This window comes from Alexandromys fortis, unplaced genomic scaffold, assembly GCF_014885135.2.
Source record: "Alexandromys fortis isolate MF-2015 unplaced genomic scaffold, M_Fortis_MF-2015_v1.1 scaffold_48, whole genome shotgun sequence".
Classification (NCBI taxonomy): Eukaryota; Metazoa; Chordata; class Mammalia; order Rodentia; family Cricetidae; genus Alexandromys; species Alexandromys fortis.
Genome location: NW_026067947.1, coordinates 1795054 through 1814220, shown reverse-complemented (window position 1 = coordinate 1814220; position 19167 = coordinate 1795054). Strand labels below are relative to the sequence as shown.

Genomic DNA, 19167 nt, shown 5'->3' with positions numbered 1-19167 from the left:
ACTACTGACCCATCACAAATGCAGTGAAATGTGAACTCGGATCAAGGTGCTCGCAGAACATCTTGCCCCTCTTGGCCTGTGCTAAGTTGGACTGCCCCCTTAAGACAGTTCAGTGGAATATCTTGGTCCTGCCCTGACATCAACGACTCTTCATTCACAGGAGTTTCCAAGCAACATGGGGCACGAATGACTCCTGGGTAGTGCCAAGCAAGCTGGCCCTTAGGCTCCCCAGCACTTTGGAGATTCAGTGAGAGAAGAGTGGGGGATTGTGCAGTCTCCAAAGCAGAGACGATTTAGAACAGATGCACACAGGGTCATGTCTACATGCCCAAAACTGCCTGCGGCATCTCTTTCCGCTGTGCCCCTGTGAAAGGTAACAATGGAACTGCCAACGGGGAAATGGCAGAAAGTCTCACAGGAAGCAAAGCGACTTAGACGCTTCCTCGTGGATTTTACCTCCCGCAGTAGAAATCCGCTGAAAGCTGACAAGGACAGCCTATAATTTCCAGAAGTCACTGAGGGGGTTTTAAAATAAGGGAAATTGCCTTACAGGTGACAAGGAACAAGTCTGACTGTCCAGGGAAATAAAGTCTCTGTGACTTCGGGGGAGAAAGAGCTGTTTGTAGAAGGAAACTGAGGCTTCTCCCTCAAAATAATGACGTGGTCTGGGTGACAAACAGTTACATGCAAAATCACAAGGGCGGCAATATTTATAAACTCTAAAATCAAGGCTTTCGGCCCGTGTATGTCAGTCACACTAACTGGCAGGTTAATATACGAACATGGAATCTAAGGACAACTTAGACACAGCAGGTCCTATCTTCTGGGGACCGCTACAGATCCCGACTCGGGAGATCAAGGCAAGCTGACCTGCGAGAGGCCATGTCTCTCCTGCCTTAAACATCCACTGTGATGAGATTCAGGTTCATCTATACTGACCAAATAAATCAGGAACAAAAGCTGAACATGAGTTTGGGACATAACTGCGCTTGTCTACCATGCCCAATGCACTGGAGTCTACTGCCAGCGCTCGCGAGGGTCGCTGCTTCAATGGACAGAGGGTTGATGAGATAGCCACCGCCTCTCCCACGGGTTAACAAAGTTAACGCACGCAGGGGCCTACAAAAAGCATGCCTGTGTTTGATGAACAGCAAGCGTTATTTCTAATTGGTAAACAATTTGCCCAATTCCTGAACTGATCTGGAAAAAGAAAAAAAATTAAAAAATGAATTCCTTTAAACTAAATGAAATATACTAAAGTAATAAAGCATCACAAGAACTCTTTGACATCTATCGACACTTTCTCCAAGAGGCAAAGGAAAATTTCATGTACAACAGAAAGAACAGCTAGCCTTTAGATTCTTAAGTTAACGGAGAGAAGGGAGGGAGCGGGACAAGGAGCCCCAGGATTTCCAACAGGGAAATGAATACAAACTATAAACTATTATTATGCCTCCACGCTGCCAGGGTCTGTGGGGAAGATAACAGGGAATCAAACTGAAGAATTTGACAGTCTCAGATCACAGTAGCAGCTGCTCCAGTAGTGAATTAAAGATACAGCGAGGAACCAGGGACAGGTGAGGCTCAGTGAGCATGTGAGCACCAAGACTCCAGCCAGGGCTGCCATCCTTCCGTAGCTGTGAGAGCCACCATGACTAAAGGTCTGTCCCCAGTGGCTCTGGTTTTGTTTACATCAAGTTTGAGCCTCAGTTCCATATGGCTCATCAATTTCACCTACAGAAGAAAGTGCTCCATTAACAGTTCTCGGCGGTTCCTTTAATTCACAGTTTGAAATACCGGGGTATGTTCACAGCGATGAAAATTCTATTCTGCACCTATAGTGTCTATGGTAAAGAAGCATGCTCGAGTTACCATCCCATAATGTTTAGCTTGTTCTGAAGAAACCAAGTTAACCCCTCACTAATGTGCAAATACCTACAATAAGACCCCACACTCCATGCCATCTGATGTGAAAATTAATATGAGGAATAGATGCACGAATTACTGAACTTGATAGAATACAGAGGCTATACCTCATGAACAGTGCCCAGAGGCTGAGGAAGAAATTATGGGAATTTCCACTCTCTAATACAAATTCCAAGGAGTCCTAAGTTTTTAGATGTCAACAATTTTTAAACATGCTTCACAGAGTTCTGTAGTCTAAGTAAAATGTTGCCAAAGTCGGGGATTAACCTGAAAACACTGACTTAGCTTGTCAAAATGAGTAGCTTAATCCACCGATAGTGGGCTACTGGGAATAAGACTTTGTGTGAGTACAGGTGAAAATTAAACTTTGGCCTTTCTTCTAGCATGTCCTAACACAGATGCTGCGAACTAGAGAGACTTAATGGGTTTTATCCACCTCAGCACCTGCCTACCTGCCCTGAAAAGTGGGCATGCATTGGCTCTACCACGTAAAGCTTTGAAAATGAAGTCAATATTCTGTTGAGGCTATTCTATCAGAAAAAAATGTGCTTAATGTCATATATCACATCAGACTGCATTCAATTAGCCTACGTTCGCATTGCTAATGTTTTGAAGATTATATTCACAAAAATTGTCCAAGATCAAACAAATCAGCCGTTTCTCTATAACTATTTACTTCATGAAACTGTATTATGTGATTTAAAGTCACAAAAGAAAAAAGGCGAGTGCTGACGTATGCATTTCACGCAGTATTTCACAGTGTTTCCATACACTGAGCTTATCTAACTACTTTTATAAAGTGTAAAGCCTTACACTTCCCAAGGAATCACCAACAGAAAACTTGCCTTCACATTTATGTTTGAATGTCTTACACTATTACCTCAGATGAAGGAAATCCTGTTTTCATTTGGTCTCTGACTTAAAAGCACCCAAGCTTATCTATACAGCCACTAGTGCCCCATAGGCTGCAAGCCCAACAAGTCCTTCTCGTTCACGGGCCACACTTGACTCTTGTATAGCCCAAGGAGAAACACTCTCGGGTTAAACAGAGGCAATGGCTGTAGAGCACGATAGATAAATTTAACCGATGCCACTTTTGGTGGGGCCATGTCTTTTAATAATTAATTTTTCCTTTAACTTGGGGCATTTTTTTCTGGTATTCTTTAGTTGTGGGTAGACTGCAGTTCAATCCAGTGTTACCAGAATAGGCAAAGTATAAGGGAAAATTCATAAATTATTCAAATTATTTCACCTAGATATCAACTGTAATAAGGATAGAAAAATAACATTTTAAACACTTAGAAATTATATAAACTTTAGGATAATATTGAAATGACGCTTCCACACATTCATTTTGTGCTAATTTCTCCACCAACCCATACAACCACTCTAATAGGAAAATCTATTTCAATTTAATATGCTTCAATACACTATTAAACATTACCTTCAAACTGGATGCAAACCATTATGTTAAAATCCATGGCAGTCTAAAATTTGCTTTTCAGTTAAAAAAAAAAAACCTTAAGATTATAGTGAATAAAACAAATATCCTTCTCTGCATCTTGTTATGTAACAGTCACACTGTATAAATAAAGTATAAACAAAATGATCACGACTCTTACAAATAGGAAACAACAATTAAATGGGAACTCTCAGTTCTACTGAGGCAGAACAAAGATTCCATGTATCTTTTATGCTACAGCAAAAAGATGCTTTTGCTTGATGGGATGGTAAAAGAATTAAAAGAGTAATAATTGTGACATTATTCAGAATTTCAGTCATATTAAATTAACATTTTATGCTAAACCATTGCACTACTTTTGCTTTAGCAAACTTTCAACCGGTTTCTGTACCAAGAGCTCCACAACGGTGCCAAGAAATTTTCAAGTCTTTGTAAATAGATGTGTGCTGCTTTAAAGTCCGTTTTTCAAGAATTCCTTTCCTCGTGGAAAAGATCATAGACAGAGCCTGTGTGTAGCGCATCACTCCTGTTTACTTTAATACTAAACTTTAAGGAAGGAGAAATGGATGGAATTTTTTTCCTGAGCACAAGGATAAAAGCAAAAGACCAACAATGACTGGGCAGGTTGAGGAGTTCACATTGCTTAATGAACAGGAACACTCGGTTCTTCAGAATGAATCAATTAGGTGACTGGGTGAGAGATAAATAAAAAGCAAGGCCCTTTCCATACTTCCAGATTTGCTTGAACCAGTCATATTTACGAACTGAAATGTTTATGAAACAAGGCAACTCCCCATGGGGCATGGAAGACAATGTGGGAGAGAGAGGTCTATGGTCAGAGCGGCTGCAACCTGCTCGAGTAATTAGGAAGCTAAGTGTCCCCGATAGAAGGACGTTAACAAGCTCCTGCAGTTTCCACTCTAGCAAGAAATCAAAGAGACCCAAAGCAGACAGCTCACTTCAGTAAAAGGATTATGAAGTCTGGCTATTAAGGCACAGACAGCGCTTGACCACAGTTTTCTTTCTGAAGAGACTTTCTAAAGCAATTAGCTTCTAGGGCCGGGCAGGATTTGCTAATTGAAGAGCAAAGTTAAAGTGTGGCCCTGGAAAGCATTTATGAAAACATATACACAAGTTTCTAGATGAGGCCTCTTTCAGATAACTCTTACGTTTGAAACCATTTCCAAACGCTACACAGGGAAATGTTCTTCGTTACAACAAACACCAGATCCCAGTTGGGATTGGTCATGAAAAAATTGACCATTTCCAACATTCACTGGTTGTTATAATAATTACAGTGTATTCAAATCCTTCTTTTAAGAGACAAAGCCTCAGAGCAACCACTGGACATGATGCTTATAAGTAAGACTCTAATACCAAGACAAGCAAAGACACAGGCCAGTGAAAATGACACAGGGGGCGTGAAGAAGGGACAGGCTTAGTCCGAACACAAGGGCAACACTCACGTACCTTGAGGACTTCCATCGGCACCTGGGTGGCAGAGGGAAGGGTGCTGGGCACGCTGACGTTTATGGCTGGTGTCTGGCTCACGGGCACTCTCTGTTGCATGAACTGGGCTGCTTGCAGCTTCTGCTGCTGTTCTCTGCGCTCCTGCTCCTGCATCTGCTCACGCATGAGTTGCTGGCGTAGCAAGATGCGTGATGTCATACTGGAGGAGCTTAACGGAGGCTTGGAGGCCCCAGGATGCTCTGCCGAACTGCGGTGAGGAAATCAGAAGGCATACAGCATTTAGTATCCTGATGAGACCCATCATCTGCATCGTGGCGTAACCTAAATGCCACCAAACTAGGAGGTGAGTCTGCACAGATATAATCAAGGCACGGCACAGAACGGCACTCCATGCAATTGAAAATCAAGAGGTGACAGGATTCTAGTCATTAGGAATTGAATTAAATAAGTCAGGCTGATTGCTTCTAGGTATTTTTATCAAATCACTTATTGCTTTTTGACATTTTATGCCACACACCGCTCATCTTCACCGACTATAATGTCACCATATGCAACAATTAGAAACCATCCGTCTCAGCGGCATCCAAGTCTCCACAGCTGAAAACAAATTTCTTGATTTGCTATTTTAAATAGCTAAGTCTAACTAACCAATGGTTCCTATGTTATCTAAAATCCTTGAAGATGTCTAACTTGGTTGCTGGTAAGGAAGCCCAGTTACGGGAAAGATTATGAAGAAAAGAGATGACACAATCGTTAATGGAAAAGCACCAGGACCAGATGTTGACACTGCGCTCCACCCCTGTTTGGGGCAAGGGGACGGACAGAAGAGAAGCTGGGCTGACAACCCAGCTTCTTTCCTCTCAGTTTTCTTTGTGCGTCTTCCCTTGCAACTCCTCTGGACATGGCCAGAGCATTGGTGTTCTGTGCTTTCCCCACAAGCTCTAGTTGTAAAGGTCGGGACATGTTCTGTCCACTATCATCTAAGATGCTGAAGTGCAGTGAGGTAAGAATAGAAAGAGCTCCCATTTTCCCTAGGTGAGGCTTCGAGTTGCCTCGCTTGCCAACTCTGTGATATGAACAAATGATAAACCTCTTTCTGCCTGGGTTTCCATACCTGGAAGAGTGGTCTACAGCCTTTTACCCATTTATAAAAGCAAGGGTATGTTCTTTAAATATTTGCTGTACCACTCATACCAAAATCCTTCCCTCCTAAGGCCTGGGGTTGTAAGGTCTAAATAGCACAATGCCCATAACCCCTGTCTACAATGAACATTGCCCTGGTAAATGTTTATACTTGCTCGTATTATCATCCAGTATAGGAATCAAACTTAATTATAATTATTCAAATTTCTGTGCAAGCTCATAATACAAGATTTTGGCTTCTGGGAAGAGAAAAAAATGCTTTAGGAGAGGCATCTAAATTCAGCGTTCCTTTTGAGTGTAAACCCCAGCACTGTGCTAACCTTCCTACCAAAGACAAAAGCCATCTCTGTGACAGACATAAGGACAAAAAGGCTGCACAAGTGGCAGGTGTGCTACAGGTCACAGATTTGTGTCGTACTCTCACGTAGTCCCCCAAACACCCCAAAGCTTATTTATTTTCCATACAGGAAATTGGTTCAGTAAATTATAATAATCATAACATTTAATATCATGCATCCACTAAAATGACATAAAAGCAAACCTGCTAAGATGAATAAAACTATGCAATAGAATAATTTTTTAATCAAGGTGGAAAATAACACTTAAATAATTAGTATCCAAGACAGGCGATCAACTTCAGCACTAGGCTAGAAAAAAGAAGACTTGATCTATCAGACAATACTTCAACTGCAGGAAGGGATCATGGTGTCCTAATCCAGGAAATCAGCTCCCCTAGATGTCTTCAGCAGGTCCCAGACAGAACATCTTTCTTCGGCTGTTTTTACTAGCATTCTCTACAGACAAACAGAGAACCCTGAGCGAGCAGCACCTATACTTCACTTGTTATCTTAGCACTGTGCGCTGCTCCACACAATCAAAATGCTCCCTGACCGTTCATTGCTGTTAATCTACAAAATCGTCTCTGCACTCACACAGATCGGCCAAAAAGAGCATCGCGTCCAAAGAAAATGTATTTTCCCACCCTGAAGTGCATCTTCAAGGCTCAAATATACTTTTCCTACACCAAGAAGAGGTGGGAGAAGGTGGCTATTTAAAAATAAATAAGTGGTCTGGCTATTCAAAGCCTGTCAGGTACCAGGCTTCTTGGAGAGAATGGTCCTTTTGATAAACACAAGAGCAAACCTTTGTATGGGAGCAAAAGGAGCTGTGGCTTAATCGTGCTAATTAACCACACAAGACGAGTCCCTGGCTTCAATACCAGGGGGGACATCCTTCCAATTAACAGTAAAGCATCTCAGGGACAAATTAAAATTATTAGTGAGCAAGCCCACTAAGGCTTCATACGTTAACCACAATAACATCGCCACTTAAAGTATCTTCTAGAATAGACTACCAGGGATGAAACAATACAGACCTGTACAATGGGACGATAGAAATACGGGACACCATGTGAAGAAAATGATAGTAAACAGAGTTTATATTTATAGGAATAGAATAAAACGCAGCTAATCGACATTTTAACAAGGCTTCTAAGGGGGTTAGGACAATGAAAGCATTAGAGTTACTTAACTATGTACACACACTCTGTAGGCTATTTCCACATCGTGACACACGACTACCAGATTCTCAGGCTGGCTTGTCATCTTCCGAGTGTCCACTTCTCTTGGAAACAACTGAATCTACAATTATCGCCTCATAGACAGAGACAGGCACAACTAGACTTTTCCCCACTCAGAACAGGGGAGCACAGTTTGTGAGTGTATGAAAGGGTCAGTAAGGAATGGAGGCTCAGGTAAGAATGGAAGCTTAGCTAAGAAATATTCCAAGTGGCTAGAATGGCTGCTTTTACAAAGGAGGACTTCCTGATAAAGCCAATAACAACACACATGCAGAGATGTCTGATTGCATCGAGTTTTAATAGCTTACTGGGCCCAGCTTTGGGCCCACAAATCTCAGCTCTAGCTGGATAATCATAATTCCATGAGTATGATTCCTTTTAACCTGATTACGTGAAGTTCACAGGTTTAACAACTAGCTACTGCTAGGTTTGACAACTAGTTACTGCTAGGTGCTAGGGACACCCGCCTTCTAACACCACAGTGAAAGCCCTGGCCACACTGATTCCCCCAGATGCCATTACCTAGACTGCTGGGTTCTGATCTAGTTCTGCATGTGAAGGTGTATATCTCTCCCTTCCCCCAGATATAAAAACACATAGGCATGGCTACAAGTGCCTTTGCTAACACCTCCCTGGCTTTGTAGCCAAACAAGCGTGAGACTTGCTCCTTACTAGTCAAGGAGGAGGGCCGCAAAGCAGACTCAAGTCCTACTTGAGCCGTTGCTGAGGAATGTGAGCTTTAATGGGCCATTCAACCTCTCTGAGGGTCCCCCAGACCTACCTCTAAACATGCTGTGGGGACCGAGTGAGTGAACGTTAAGATAAAGGGCTCAACAAGACAGCTGGAATGCAGCACGTTGGCCAGATGGAAACCCTTTGTGTGGCCTCGGCCACCACCCCTCCTTACAGTATCAGCTTTCCAAGCCTACTTCTCTATGGTGATAAAGGGATGCTGGACAGGGTTCTGTCTTACGTGACATATTCGTAAGTCCAAATATTTTATTTTGCTAGCTTTACCAACCACTTAAAAATATCAGAAATTTCATCAGATCCCCAACATCTGGCCAGTATCACTTGCCAATCCCTTACCTATGACACTGATGCCAGGACTTCACTGTAAAACCATTGAACTCCATCTCTAATTTTGAAAAAGCAGTCCTGGGAATCCAGTCAGTTGAAACCCAGAAAGGCTGAAAGGACCATGGAACTTGCCAGTGTTTCCACAAGTTTCTGCTGCACACCTTTAATCCCAACACTTGGGAAGCAGAGGCAGGTGGATCTCTATGAGTGCAAGGTCAGCCTGGTCTACATGGTAAGTTCCAAGCCAGTCTAAGATATATAGAGAGACCCCCCCCATCTCAAATAAACAAATAAAAATAACATTAAGGTGTTCTCTAACAGAGTAAGCTTCTGTCGTAGACACCCTGTGAAGCGGTCATGTGACTCCAGTGTTTTCCTCCTTATTTCTCCTGATCTTTGAAATGTTTTAATATATTTCCCCTTTGCACTGCAATAAAGACTCAAACATATAATAAATGTATCATATACATATGGCTTGGCACAATGACTGGGAAATTAGTGGTAAAATATAATACTAAGTCATGAACTTGCCATTTCATTTTGATACAAAGAGACAAATTTTGATACGCCTTGCTACAAGTCTGGACCAAAGAGATAAAGCTTACAGCCTTTAGACTATCCCTGTAAAATTCGGAGAATGCAGAGTTTGACAAGATAGAGAGAGAAGGTGATTTGACCTGCATTCTCTTGTGGGCCATAACATAAGGACATTAGCATTTTGCTCTGATACTCGTGTGCACACACACACACACACACACACACACACACACACACCTTCGCTCTAATCATTCAATGAACAGAGCTTAGAGCCTAGTTTCTGCTTGCAGTGAAATGCAAGGTTTTTATGAAGAAGGCATATGGCTGGGGTTATGATACACGGCAAAGACACATAAGACCCAATAGTATTGACTCCGTACATAGGTAAGGAAGTCACAGAGAGCATAAACCAACTGGGTTTCTGAATGCAAAAGCTTGGTTGCAGGAACTCTGTCTTAAGTTAAAATGTGTGATCCTATTCCTGGTAATGCTGACTTCAGTTTAGTAAGACCTAGGGTTCAACAAATCAACAAAAGGTCTCAGTCCATTCTGATCTTGGCTGTGTTCAGAAACTAATAGTAAAACAGTGAAGATCGCAGCCATGTTTAGTAAAAGCCCAGGGACATGACTCAGACAGGAACACATTCTCAGTGCCCATCCTACAGTCACCCTACAAGGAGCCAAGGAGGACCTGCCAAGTCCCTGAAAGCAGAGTCATCAAGTGGACAGGATGCAAAGAGAAGGCCAAGCAAACTGAAAACTAACTGAAGAATCTATCCGGAAAGTTCCAACTCTCTATGCTTACACAACAATTTATCCTAGGCCAAAGACTCTCACAAGAGCATCCACACATGCTGCCCCTCACCAGGTAGCTGTGCCATTAAGACACATTCTTCGGCTTTTCAAAGTGCCTGTAGACAACAAATTCAAGTTGGCACATTGGATGGATGCTCTTGAAGTAACAGTCCTGGTGTCTGACATTTGTGAGGGACCAATTCTTCCATGAGCTCAACCTCTCCAACTGCACGTTTTCAACATAGAAATAGCAAGAGAATATCAAAATGAAAATTTACCAAACTTGCTACAATACTGACAGTAATTAGGAATGAAGACCTATCAAGATGAAAATTGCCAGTGGTCACAATTTGGTGTCAAACACTGAGATATTTCTTATCTCCTTTTAAAAATTTTCAGACAATAATTGAAAATTTTCTGATGATTTGGTATGATTGGAACATTGTGGAATCCAAATCCCCTGGCTCTGGAGATTTGTGGCTTTGATTTGTACATAAAGAAGAAAACTTTACGTTAAGAAGGACAAGCCATATGGAATTCAAACTTGATATTTTTACTTAACCAGTCCAAGAGCCCAATTAACAGGTGGAAGGAAGAGACACTGTTCAACACTCTCCATATTCTCTTAGCTGGACCCACAAGATACCAGACAACAGCAAGCTTAATAATAAATTAGATCAGAGAAACCCTTAATTCAGCTCCCAGTACATCAACATTCTCAAAGGAACACACAAAACATGATGTCCTCATTATGAAGGGAAAACAGTTAGAATATTCCATTTTCTGTATTTGATCTAGTCATTTTTATCTCTATTTGTATAACTTAACATATTCAGCCTCTCACTACAGTGACATAATGGTGCAATTGATAAAGTAGGGCGGCACTGACACGATTTATGTCAAATAAACTGATGAGGAGGGATAAAAGCCATGCTTAGAGACCTTGAGAATTAACACAGGGATGAGGTTCTTCCAGGCACTTCAACACCAGACTGTTGGAATTTTCACTCCTTCACAAGTGTTTCTCGTGTCTACGGCCTTCAAATGGGACTGACAATTTCTTGTGAAAAGACACTGAAAGCCTCTCTATTGCCCGCCCATCCCCTTTCCACTTAATTCTCCTATTCTAGTTTCCTCTTCATCCCTTTATAACACTATATATTCAGAAGATCCCCTCTTCCTCCTTGGTACTTTGCTATCTACCCGATCTCTGTGGATGTTCTGAACAATACACACTTAATCTAAAGCATAAAAGCTAACATCTGCAAAGAAGAGAAAACATGCAATGTTTGTCTTTCGGGGGCTGGGTAACCTCACTAAGAATGATTGTTTCTAGCTCCATCCACTAGTATGAATTTCATAATTTCACTCTTTTTGACAGTGTCAGGACTAGGTTACACCTTTTTGAGTCATTAGCCAAAGTAAGAGCTTATTGACAAGGATATCATATTCTTGTATTTTTAAAGATTTTTTTCTTTATTATTCATTTTTAATTTTTATTATTTCTTTATTTTTATGTATAAAGTGGTCTGCCTTCATGTACGGGCTACAGGGCAGAAGAGGGCACCAGATCTCATTATAGATGGTTGTGAGCCACCTTGTGGTTGCTGGGAATTGAATTTAGGACCTCTGGAAGAGCAGCCAGTGCTCTTAACCTCTGAGCCATCATCACTCTGACCCCTTATGTCATCAAATATGGAGAAGTCGAGTTGGTGCTCAATTACAAGCTTCTCCCTGACTTAGTAGGATGCAGAGTGCCAGAAAGTGTTACACATGCTGCCTGAGAAGAAAAACGATCAGTGTCACCCAGCTACAGAGGTCTACCTGCAAGGTAGCCCCACAGGGGCAATAAAGGCACAGTGTTATGGGGTAACAAATCACTTTTTGATAGGATTTAAGGCCCACTCCATGAGCTGGAATTCCTGCAGGCCTTACTAAAGCAGCCAAGTACCTGAGACAAGGTCACAGACGTAGGGAAAAACCCAATTTTTTTTTATTCTTTTAAAAATCAGCAATAAAATGACTTCTAATGAGAGGCTACTGTATCCATTAATCAGTGCATCATTCAAATGTTAAATGAGAAGCTTGTTCTTGCAGAAGATGGTAATTTATAGAGAATGAGAGACTTTGGAACACTTATCTTAAATGAGATGGCTTTATCATATCCTTCCCTTAAGGCTAAAGGATCTATTCGGAAGAGGAGACAGAAAGGTTTTTAGAGCTAGAAATGGCGGACAACTCCAAGAAAGAAAAATAGTGTTTTCCAGATCCAACAGGGCTGATGCACATATGAACTCACAGAGACTATGATCTCCATGTAAGTTCAAACAAGACAAAAATCCCAGCACGGAGAAGGGGATGCAGATGCAAAGTTCTACCACTCTAAAGAGGCTGTTTGCAGCTGACAGCTGACAGAATAGGGAAAGTCAGCTTCCTGCAGTCCAGTGCTATCCACCACACTCCACGGAAGGCTGCATGTCCAGAAGTGGATGTCCAATGAAACGCCATGGTTTTCATTTGTTTGTGAGTGTGTGAGTGTGTGTGTGTGTGTGTGTGAGAGAGAGAGAGAGACAGAGAGAGAGACAGAGAGACAGAGAGACAGAGAGACAGAGAGACAGAGAGAGAGAGACAGAGAGAGAGAGAGACAGAGAGAGAGAGAGAGCAAGCTTTTTTGTTTGGTTCATTTGGTTGGTTTGGGATTTCTTTTGAAGACAGAGAAAGAACATGAAGTGTGGATAAGGAGAGAGAAGACTGATCAAAATATTTTATGAAAAAATTTAATGAAGAAATTAAAAACAAAAAGAGACATTATAAACCAACTCGTGCATTTTGCTATTTTCCCATTCTTATCAACATAACTTATTTCCCTTGGCACAGACACCACTAGGGTTTGACATGCTCTTGATGCCTGGGTTCTTTGCAGGAACTCTGCTCTGAGACAGACCACTGTGAGGGCACAAAGCAGCGGTGAAATGCCACACTCAGGGGTTCTGTTCGTCAAATGAAGCTTCCCCTAGAAAAAACTCCAATTTTTTATGTGTTATTTCAGTGTGGCAGTGGTGGTGGTGGTGGGTGTGTAGGTCAAAGAAGTTAGATATCCTGAGATAGTTACAGGTGGTTGTGCGCCACCTGGCTTGCATTCTAGAAACTGAGCTCAGGTCTTCTGAAAGAGCACTCTTAACCTTGAGCCCACACTCTCCAATTCTTGCTCACTCTGTCCAATGTGTATTTTCACTCAGACCCTGAGACTGGCAAGAACTTTTTAAAGCCACGAAGTTTTCCTATTTGTACTCAGATGACCGCCTCAGTCACAGAGCATGCTCAGTCACTTTTCTATACAACATTGGAATGGGTTAAAGAGGATGTAAATGCTTCCGATTCTAGTTTAACGATCCCTGCATAGCATGCTCTGAATATATCCACCAAGACCCAAAGTTTACCACAGTAGATTGAAACCCAGAGCAAAGTGTTCATGCATTATGATGTAAGGTTTGGTGAAGGCTGCACCCACTGCATAGGGAGGCAACCTCACAAGTGGCCACCAGGCTTATTGTACCCACCCATTATACAAACCTACTCAGCATCCTGTGCCACAGATTTCACCTAACAAAGCCAGCCTCCCTTCCTCTCAGCTTGTGGATGCTCAAGGTTGGCCTAACCAATCAGTCTATCCTGTCCTCTGGCAGGAGGGTCAGAAAGGGGCCAGTATTCTACCACAGGAGAGAGGGAACTGTCTCTGACAGAAACTGTGGGGTAAGGTGACTCTCCTTTACGTTCAGATCTGGCAGGAAGTGAACCTAGACTTTCCTGCATCTATGAGAGAAGAGCCACAAACTAAAAACAGCAACATGAAGTTATAAAAAAAAAAATAGCAAGGGCTGCAGTGCAGAAAGCAAAAAAGGAGGGCACTGTGACCTGATGGCATACAAGAGCTGGAACAAGGCACCCCTGAATTCTTTGTAACTCTGGACTAAACTTAAACACTGATTCAGAAAGGCTGGTCCATCTCTAGCCTAGCTTAGGTTACCCTGATATGTCTAAGAATCCCACAACAGAGAAATAAAACATCACCTACCAAACTTAACCAGATTCAAAGTCTATAAAATAACTCGGTGAACTTCTATCAGTTAGAAAAGGCATTTGGAACAGAATCTGTGGAGTTTCGTGTCAAATTTTACAATTTCAGTACAGAATGTATTTGATGCACTTGTCCACCACCCAAATCAAAGACTCCATGACAGAATTAAAACTAAAAAAAAAATATGGAATAGTACTCAGCACTAAAGAAAACTAAAGTTAAAATGTGTGCGGGAAAATCCATAGACTTGCAAATTGTGTATGTGTGTTGTGTGTATCTCTATGTGTCTATTTGTGTGTAGGCATCTGTGTGTGTGTATGTGGGTGTGTTGATCTGTGTGTGTGTATCTGTGCCTGTCTCTCTGTGTGTCTGTGTGTGTATCTATGTCTGTGTATGCCTGTGGATATATGTGTGTATGTCTGTCTGGATGCGTATCTATGCCTGCCTCTTTGTATCACTGTGTATATCTGTGTCTGTGTATGTTGGTTTGTGAATCTATGAATGTCTGTGCATTTGTGTGTCTGTGTGTATTTTGTGAGGTCACACAATCTTGGAAAAAAAACTGCATATTCTCCTTCATATATGGAATCTAGCCAATAAGATATTTTATATGTAAACAAAGGAACACGTGAGCACAGTACAGTCTGTTGTACTTTTAAAAGAAATCTCAGTAGCTCTGAGAAAGGAAACCCAGTATTCTGCCCAAGACAATGCACATAATGTAGTGGTTGTTCATCCCTTAGCATCTAAGGAGACTGAAGGTAGTGTCGGTGTCTTCCAATTCTGTAACATTTACTCACACATAAGGAGAAATCTTGAGGGCAGAACCAAGTCTACACATGGAATCCACTTATGTTTCATGCACTCATCATACGTCTAGAGTAGAGTTCATTTTATATAACAGTTTTGGCTAAGCCCATTTGCTGATGGCAGTTCATCACAAGAGGTCAAGTGTGGATTTTTCCCTTACTACATACGAGTGCTCAAAAGCCCTGTGTTTCAGAGCCCTGCAGATTTTCAGGCTGAGGATGTTTAACCTGCCTTCCCCTCTTCTCCTGTCATTAGCTAGTCACACTGCTACCCCTATTTCCCAGTTTCCCATGGACTACGGTGGCTACATGCCGAAATCTGACCAGTGATTCTTAGGAAGGAATGTCAGGTGGTGCTTCCGAACATCGGACCTTCTGTCATGTCTCCTTAAGTGACTGTACTTGCTGGATTTCTGGGAGCCATTTTGGACCATGAGGATGACAGGGACTTAAAAGTCAGTCTGGTCTCAACCCTTCAGAACTGGAGATGTTAGTTCCATTGACAGCCACATGATTAATTCATACTACACACTTACCAGCACACAGACAAGATAAATATTTGTTCAGTGAGTAAATACGGTATCTCTTCTAACTAACACTCCCCGTCATGGCATCAATGGTACTAGAGCCTTGGTTTTAGGGGACCTTTGGCCAAAGGATGTGTAGACGGAGACTGCTCAGATCCGAATAATTCCACAGAAACTATATATTAATTACAACATTATTAGCTCAGGCTTCTTATTAACTAACTCTTACATCTTAAATTAACCCATTTCTATTAATCTGTGTATCACCATGAGGCTGTGGCCTACCAGTAAGTTTCCGGGGCATGTCTCCTTTGGCAGCTACATGAATCCACCTTTAGCATCTCACTGAATCCACCATCTCTCTCTCTCTGTTCTGATTTCCTGCCTGTCTTTACTCTGCTAAGCCATAAGCCGAAGCAGCTTTTTTTCATCAACCAATAAAGCAACACGTATACAGAAGGACATCCCACATCAAGGATGGGTATACTTCAGTCATCTAGTGCCAGAAACTTTCAATCATAGGAACTTTCTATATTTCTTTCATTCAAAAAGGAATTCCTCTGCATTTCAAGATGGAGAGAGAGCCTGGCAGTGGTGGTGCACACCTTTAATCCCAGCACTCGGGAGGCAGAGGCAGGCGGATCTCTGTGAGTTCGAGGCCAGCCTGGTCTACAAGAGCTAGTGCCAGGACAGGCTCCAAAGCTACAGAGAAACCCTGTCTCGAAAAACAAAACAAAACAAAACAAAACAAAACAAAAAAAAAAAAATCAAGATGGAGAGAGTCCTTCCTATCAATGAATCTACACAGTGACTTCCTCCTCTTCCCAGACAGGTGCCAAAAATCAACTGTGAATTAGACTCAAGGAAATTCTCTCTCTCTCTCTCTCTCTCTCTCTCTCTCTCTCTCTCTCTCTCTCTCTCTCACACACACACACACACACACACACACACACACACAAATAATGCAGTATCTGGAGTAACCACAGTAATTCAAAAGCTCATCACAGCTACTTAGTGAGAATTCAGAGAAAGGAGACAGGAGGTGGGTGAGAGAGCACAGAAGCAGAGGAGGAAATTCTAGTATACTTGTCGTCTCGGTGAAAAAATACCAAATAAGACAGGTAAGAGAACAGTATGTCTGGAGTCCAGCCCTAGCTCTGTCACAGGCCAGCTGTAAGACTTGCACATGTTTCTACATGCTCAGAGCTTAGAAGCTTCATCTGCAAAGCGGCGATGGAAGAAGGATTGTTGTACATGAAGTGGCTGTGAAAACGCATCAAAGTTAAAGTGCTAAGGACAGAGCCGACAGACCATCTGGACAGTCTGTAAAAGTCACAACAAATTATTTTACATTGTGTGTGTGTGTATGTACACGCATGTGTTTGTGTAATGTATGTGCACAATGCATGTCATGTATTTGTAGATGTTCATGTGTGGGAGTATGGGCACATGAATGCCATGGTATGAGCATGGAGGTCAGGGAACACCTATTCATGTCAGTCCTTAACTCCCATCTTTCTTTCAGACAGAGTACTCTGACACACACCAGTCTGCTGACCCACAAGCTTCCAGGAATTCTCCCATCTCCACATCCCATGTCACCATAGCAACTCTGAGATTACAGACACATGTTACCAAGCCTGGCTTCACATGTGTGGGAGGGTCTGAATGAAATCCTCACTCTTGTATGCAAGTTTTACCCTATGTGCCATCTCCCAGCCCAACACTGTACTTTAATCCCAGAAAATCGTATTCTCTAAAACCTCAATATCCTCAAAGCAATGAAATCTCTCATGTTATTCTCAGGACAGGCAAGCCTTTAGAAGGCTGCTTTCTGGTATGGTGCTCACTGGCTTTCCTAGAGGAAAATACATAATGAATTCCTAGGCAGGAAAGAAGTTAATGGAAAACAGTTCAGCACACAAGTTTTCTCAAAGTCATTTGTTAGAAAATTCATTCAGAGAGTTTGGAGGGATGCATACTCCTATGTCAAATACTACCGCTAACTAGAGAAAAGTTGAAAATTAAGGATTAATTTGGCGACAGGTTTGGGTCTGTCCTTATGCTGCATCTGCAAAGCAAGTTTGATCTGGCTTCATCCCTCAGCTTGCTTAAGATCAGAACAAAAACCATTTGCAGGTAAGGTACATTCTTGCAGGGTATAATTCATGAAGAACAGGCACTGCCTTCCCAACTATTACCTGATTTATAAGGCAGAGATTTATTTTTAAAAATTTCAACTTAATGGCATTTCAAATGCATAATTACATGTACTTTGCGCATAAAATGCTCTATCATTTGAGAGAGATGAGTAATTAGCTGTTTTAATGGCACATGGGATGAAAATGTACAAGGTATATATAAAAGCAAACTTCAGCAGAAATAGAAGCCGTTTTCAAAATTACCTTTTACAGGACCTCCTAAAGACCCATCAACTGCAAATGACGAACTGTTAGCCACATTTCAATTTATGGGAATTTCATTTTTAAGAATCAAATTCTAAAAATCGTTCTGCTACACCTAGTATTTTTCCATTCTTCTCGCTGTCTTCAGGCACACCTTCACGGGCTGCGGAATGAAACGCTTCCCTGCTCTAATCAGAACCCCCTTCCTGACCCAGGAACACTCGGTAAATAATTATCAAGCTCCAGAAGTGGCTTTTGCATAAGTTAATCTGCTTGAGAGCCTGTTCACTTGGAGACCCAGCTTTCAGTACTGTTTCCTAATCTTAGGGAGAAATAGTGAAAGTGGATGCCGGAGAGGAGTGGGTCTTATCTACTAAGTCTGCTTCCATTTGTTCCCTGAAAACTGCGACTTCACCTTGTACGACATTTCTATGACAAGGAGAATATGCTGATGTCTGAATGTTTTGCTCTATCCATAAAGAAAAAAAATCCACAAAAATACAAATCAGAACATTTTTATAATGCAAGTGCTACTGTACCATGGTCAGGAAATTCTCTCTCTCTCTCTCTCTCTCTCTCTCTCTCTCTCTCTCTCTCTCTCACACACACACACACACACACACACACACACACACACACCGAGCGAAGGAGGGAGGGAGGAAGAAAGAGAGATCTATAACGTGTTTACAATGGGGGCAATTTGGGGAAATATAACAGTAAAATGCGCCTTTCTAAAGAAAATGCCCTTTTATTCACAACAAAACTGGGCTGTGATCTATTTGACAATCGTGCACCAACACTGTGCTGTCCTAGCCCATCTTTTAAACAGTCGGAATTTTTTCTTGTCATCATTAATTTATGACCAAAACTCAATTTTAAATGAGTTAATTTTTGTGCCACCCTCCCCCCAAATAAACAATTGCCCTTTCCACATCCAGCCATAAGAGACTATGGCTGCAGCTGATAAAAGCCACAGTTGCAAAGTACCTGCCACTATTTCTAATTCCAGGCTTTCCTTTCTCCATCCGTCCCCTCAGCCAGAGAATGAAATGCTTCTGTTAAGTGGTCCCAGAATTATCTCCAGAAAAAAACACTTCACTTACAGATACAAGCTTTCAAAGGAGCAGGGCATGAGCATCTGAACTCTAAGCGCCTCCATCTTTTTTCCTTTAAGGTGTTCTGCAAGCCCTTGGTGAAGAGTGAAAGTCAAAGTTACTTCTGGCACCGGCTGTGTCACTAGGGGTGGCTCCTGATAAGGCCCTGGAAACTCCAATCCAAACACAGCTCCACGCTAGAATGGAGCCTGGTGTCTGTCTGCAATAGCAGACCTGCTTAATCCAGTACCTATGGCACCTG

General features: G+C 42.0%; 1 protein-coding gene across 13 annotated transcripts in view; it reads right to left on the bottom strand.

Moving 5' to 3' along the window:
* The window catches only part of Mitf (melanocyte inducing transcription factor), a 267515-nt gene that overhangs the window by 121374 nt on the left and 126974 nt on the right, over positions 1-19167 (bottom strand). For 11 of the 13 annotated variants that reach the window (XR_007593097.1, XR_007593098.1, XR_007593099.1 and 8 more), the window contains exon 2: positions 4859-5105. Coding sequence is in view for 9 of the 13 variants with exons in the window: in XM_050149384.1 (XP_050005341.1) it covers positions 4859-5105 (247 nt within the window). In the remaining 4 variants the exon portion in view is untranslated. Of the gene's footprint in view, positions 1-4858; positions 5106-18914; positions 19018-19167 lie in introns of those variants that run through there. The other 2 variants (XM_050149385.1, XM_050149390.1) reach the window with 1 other exon arrangement.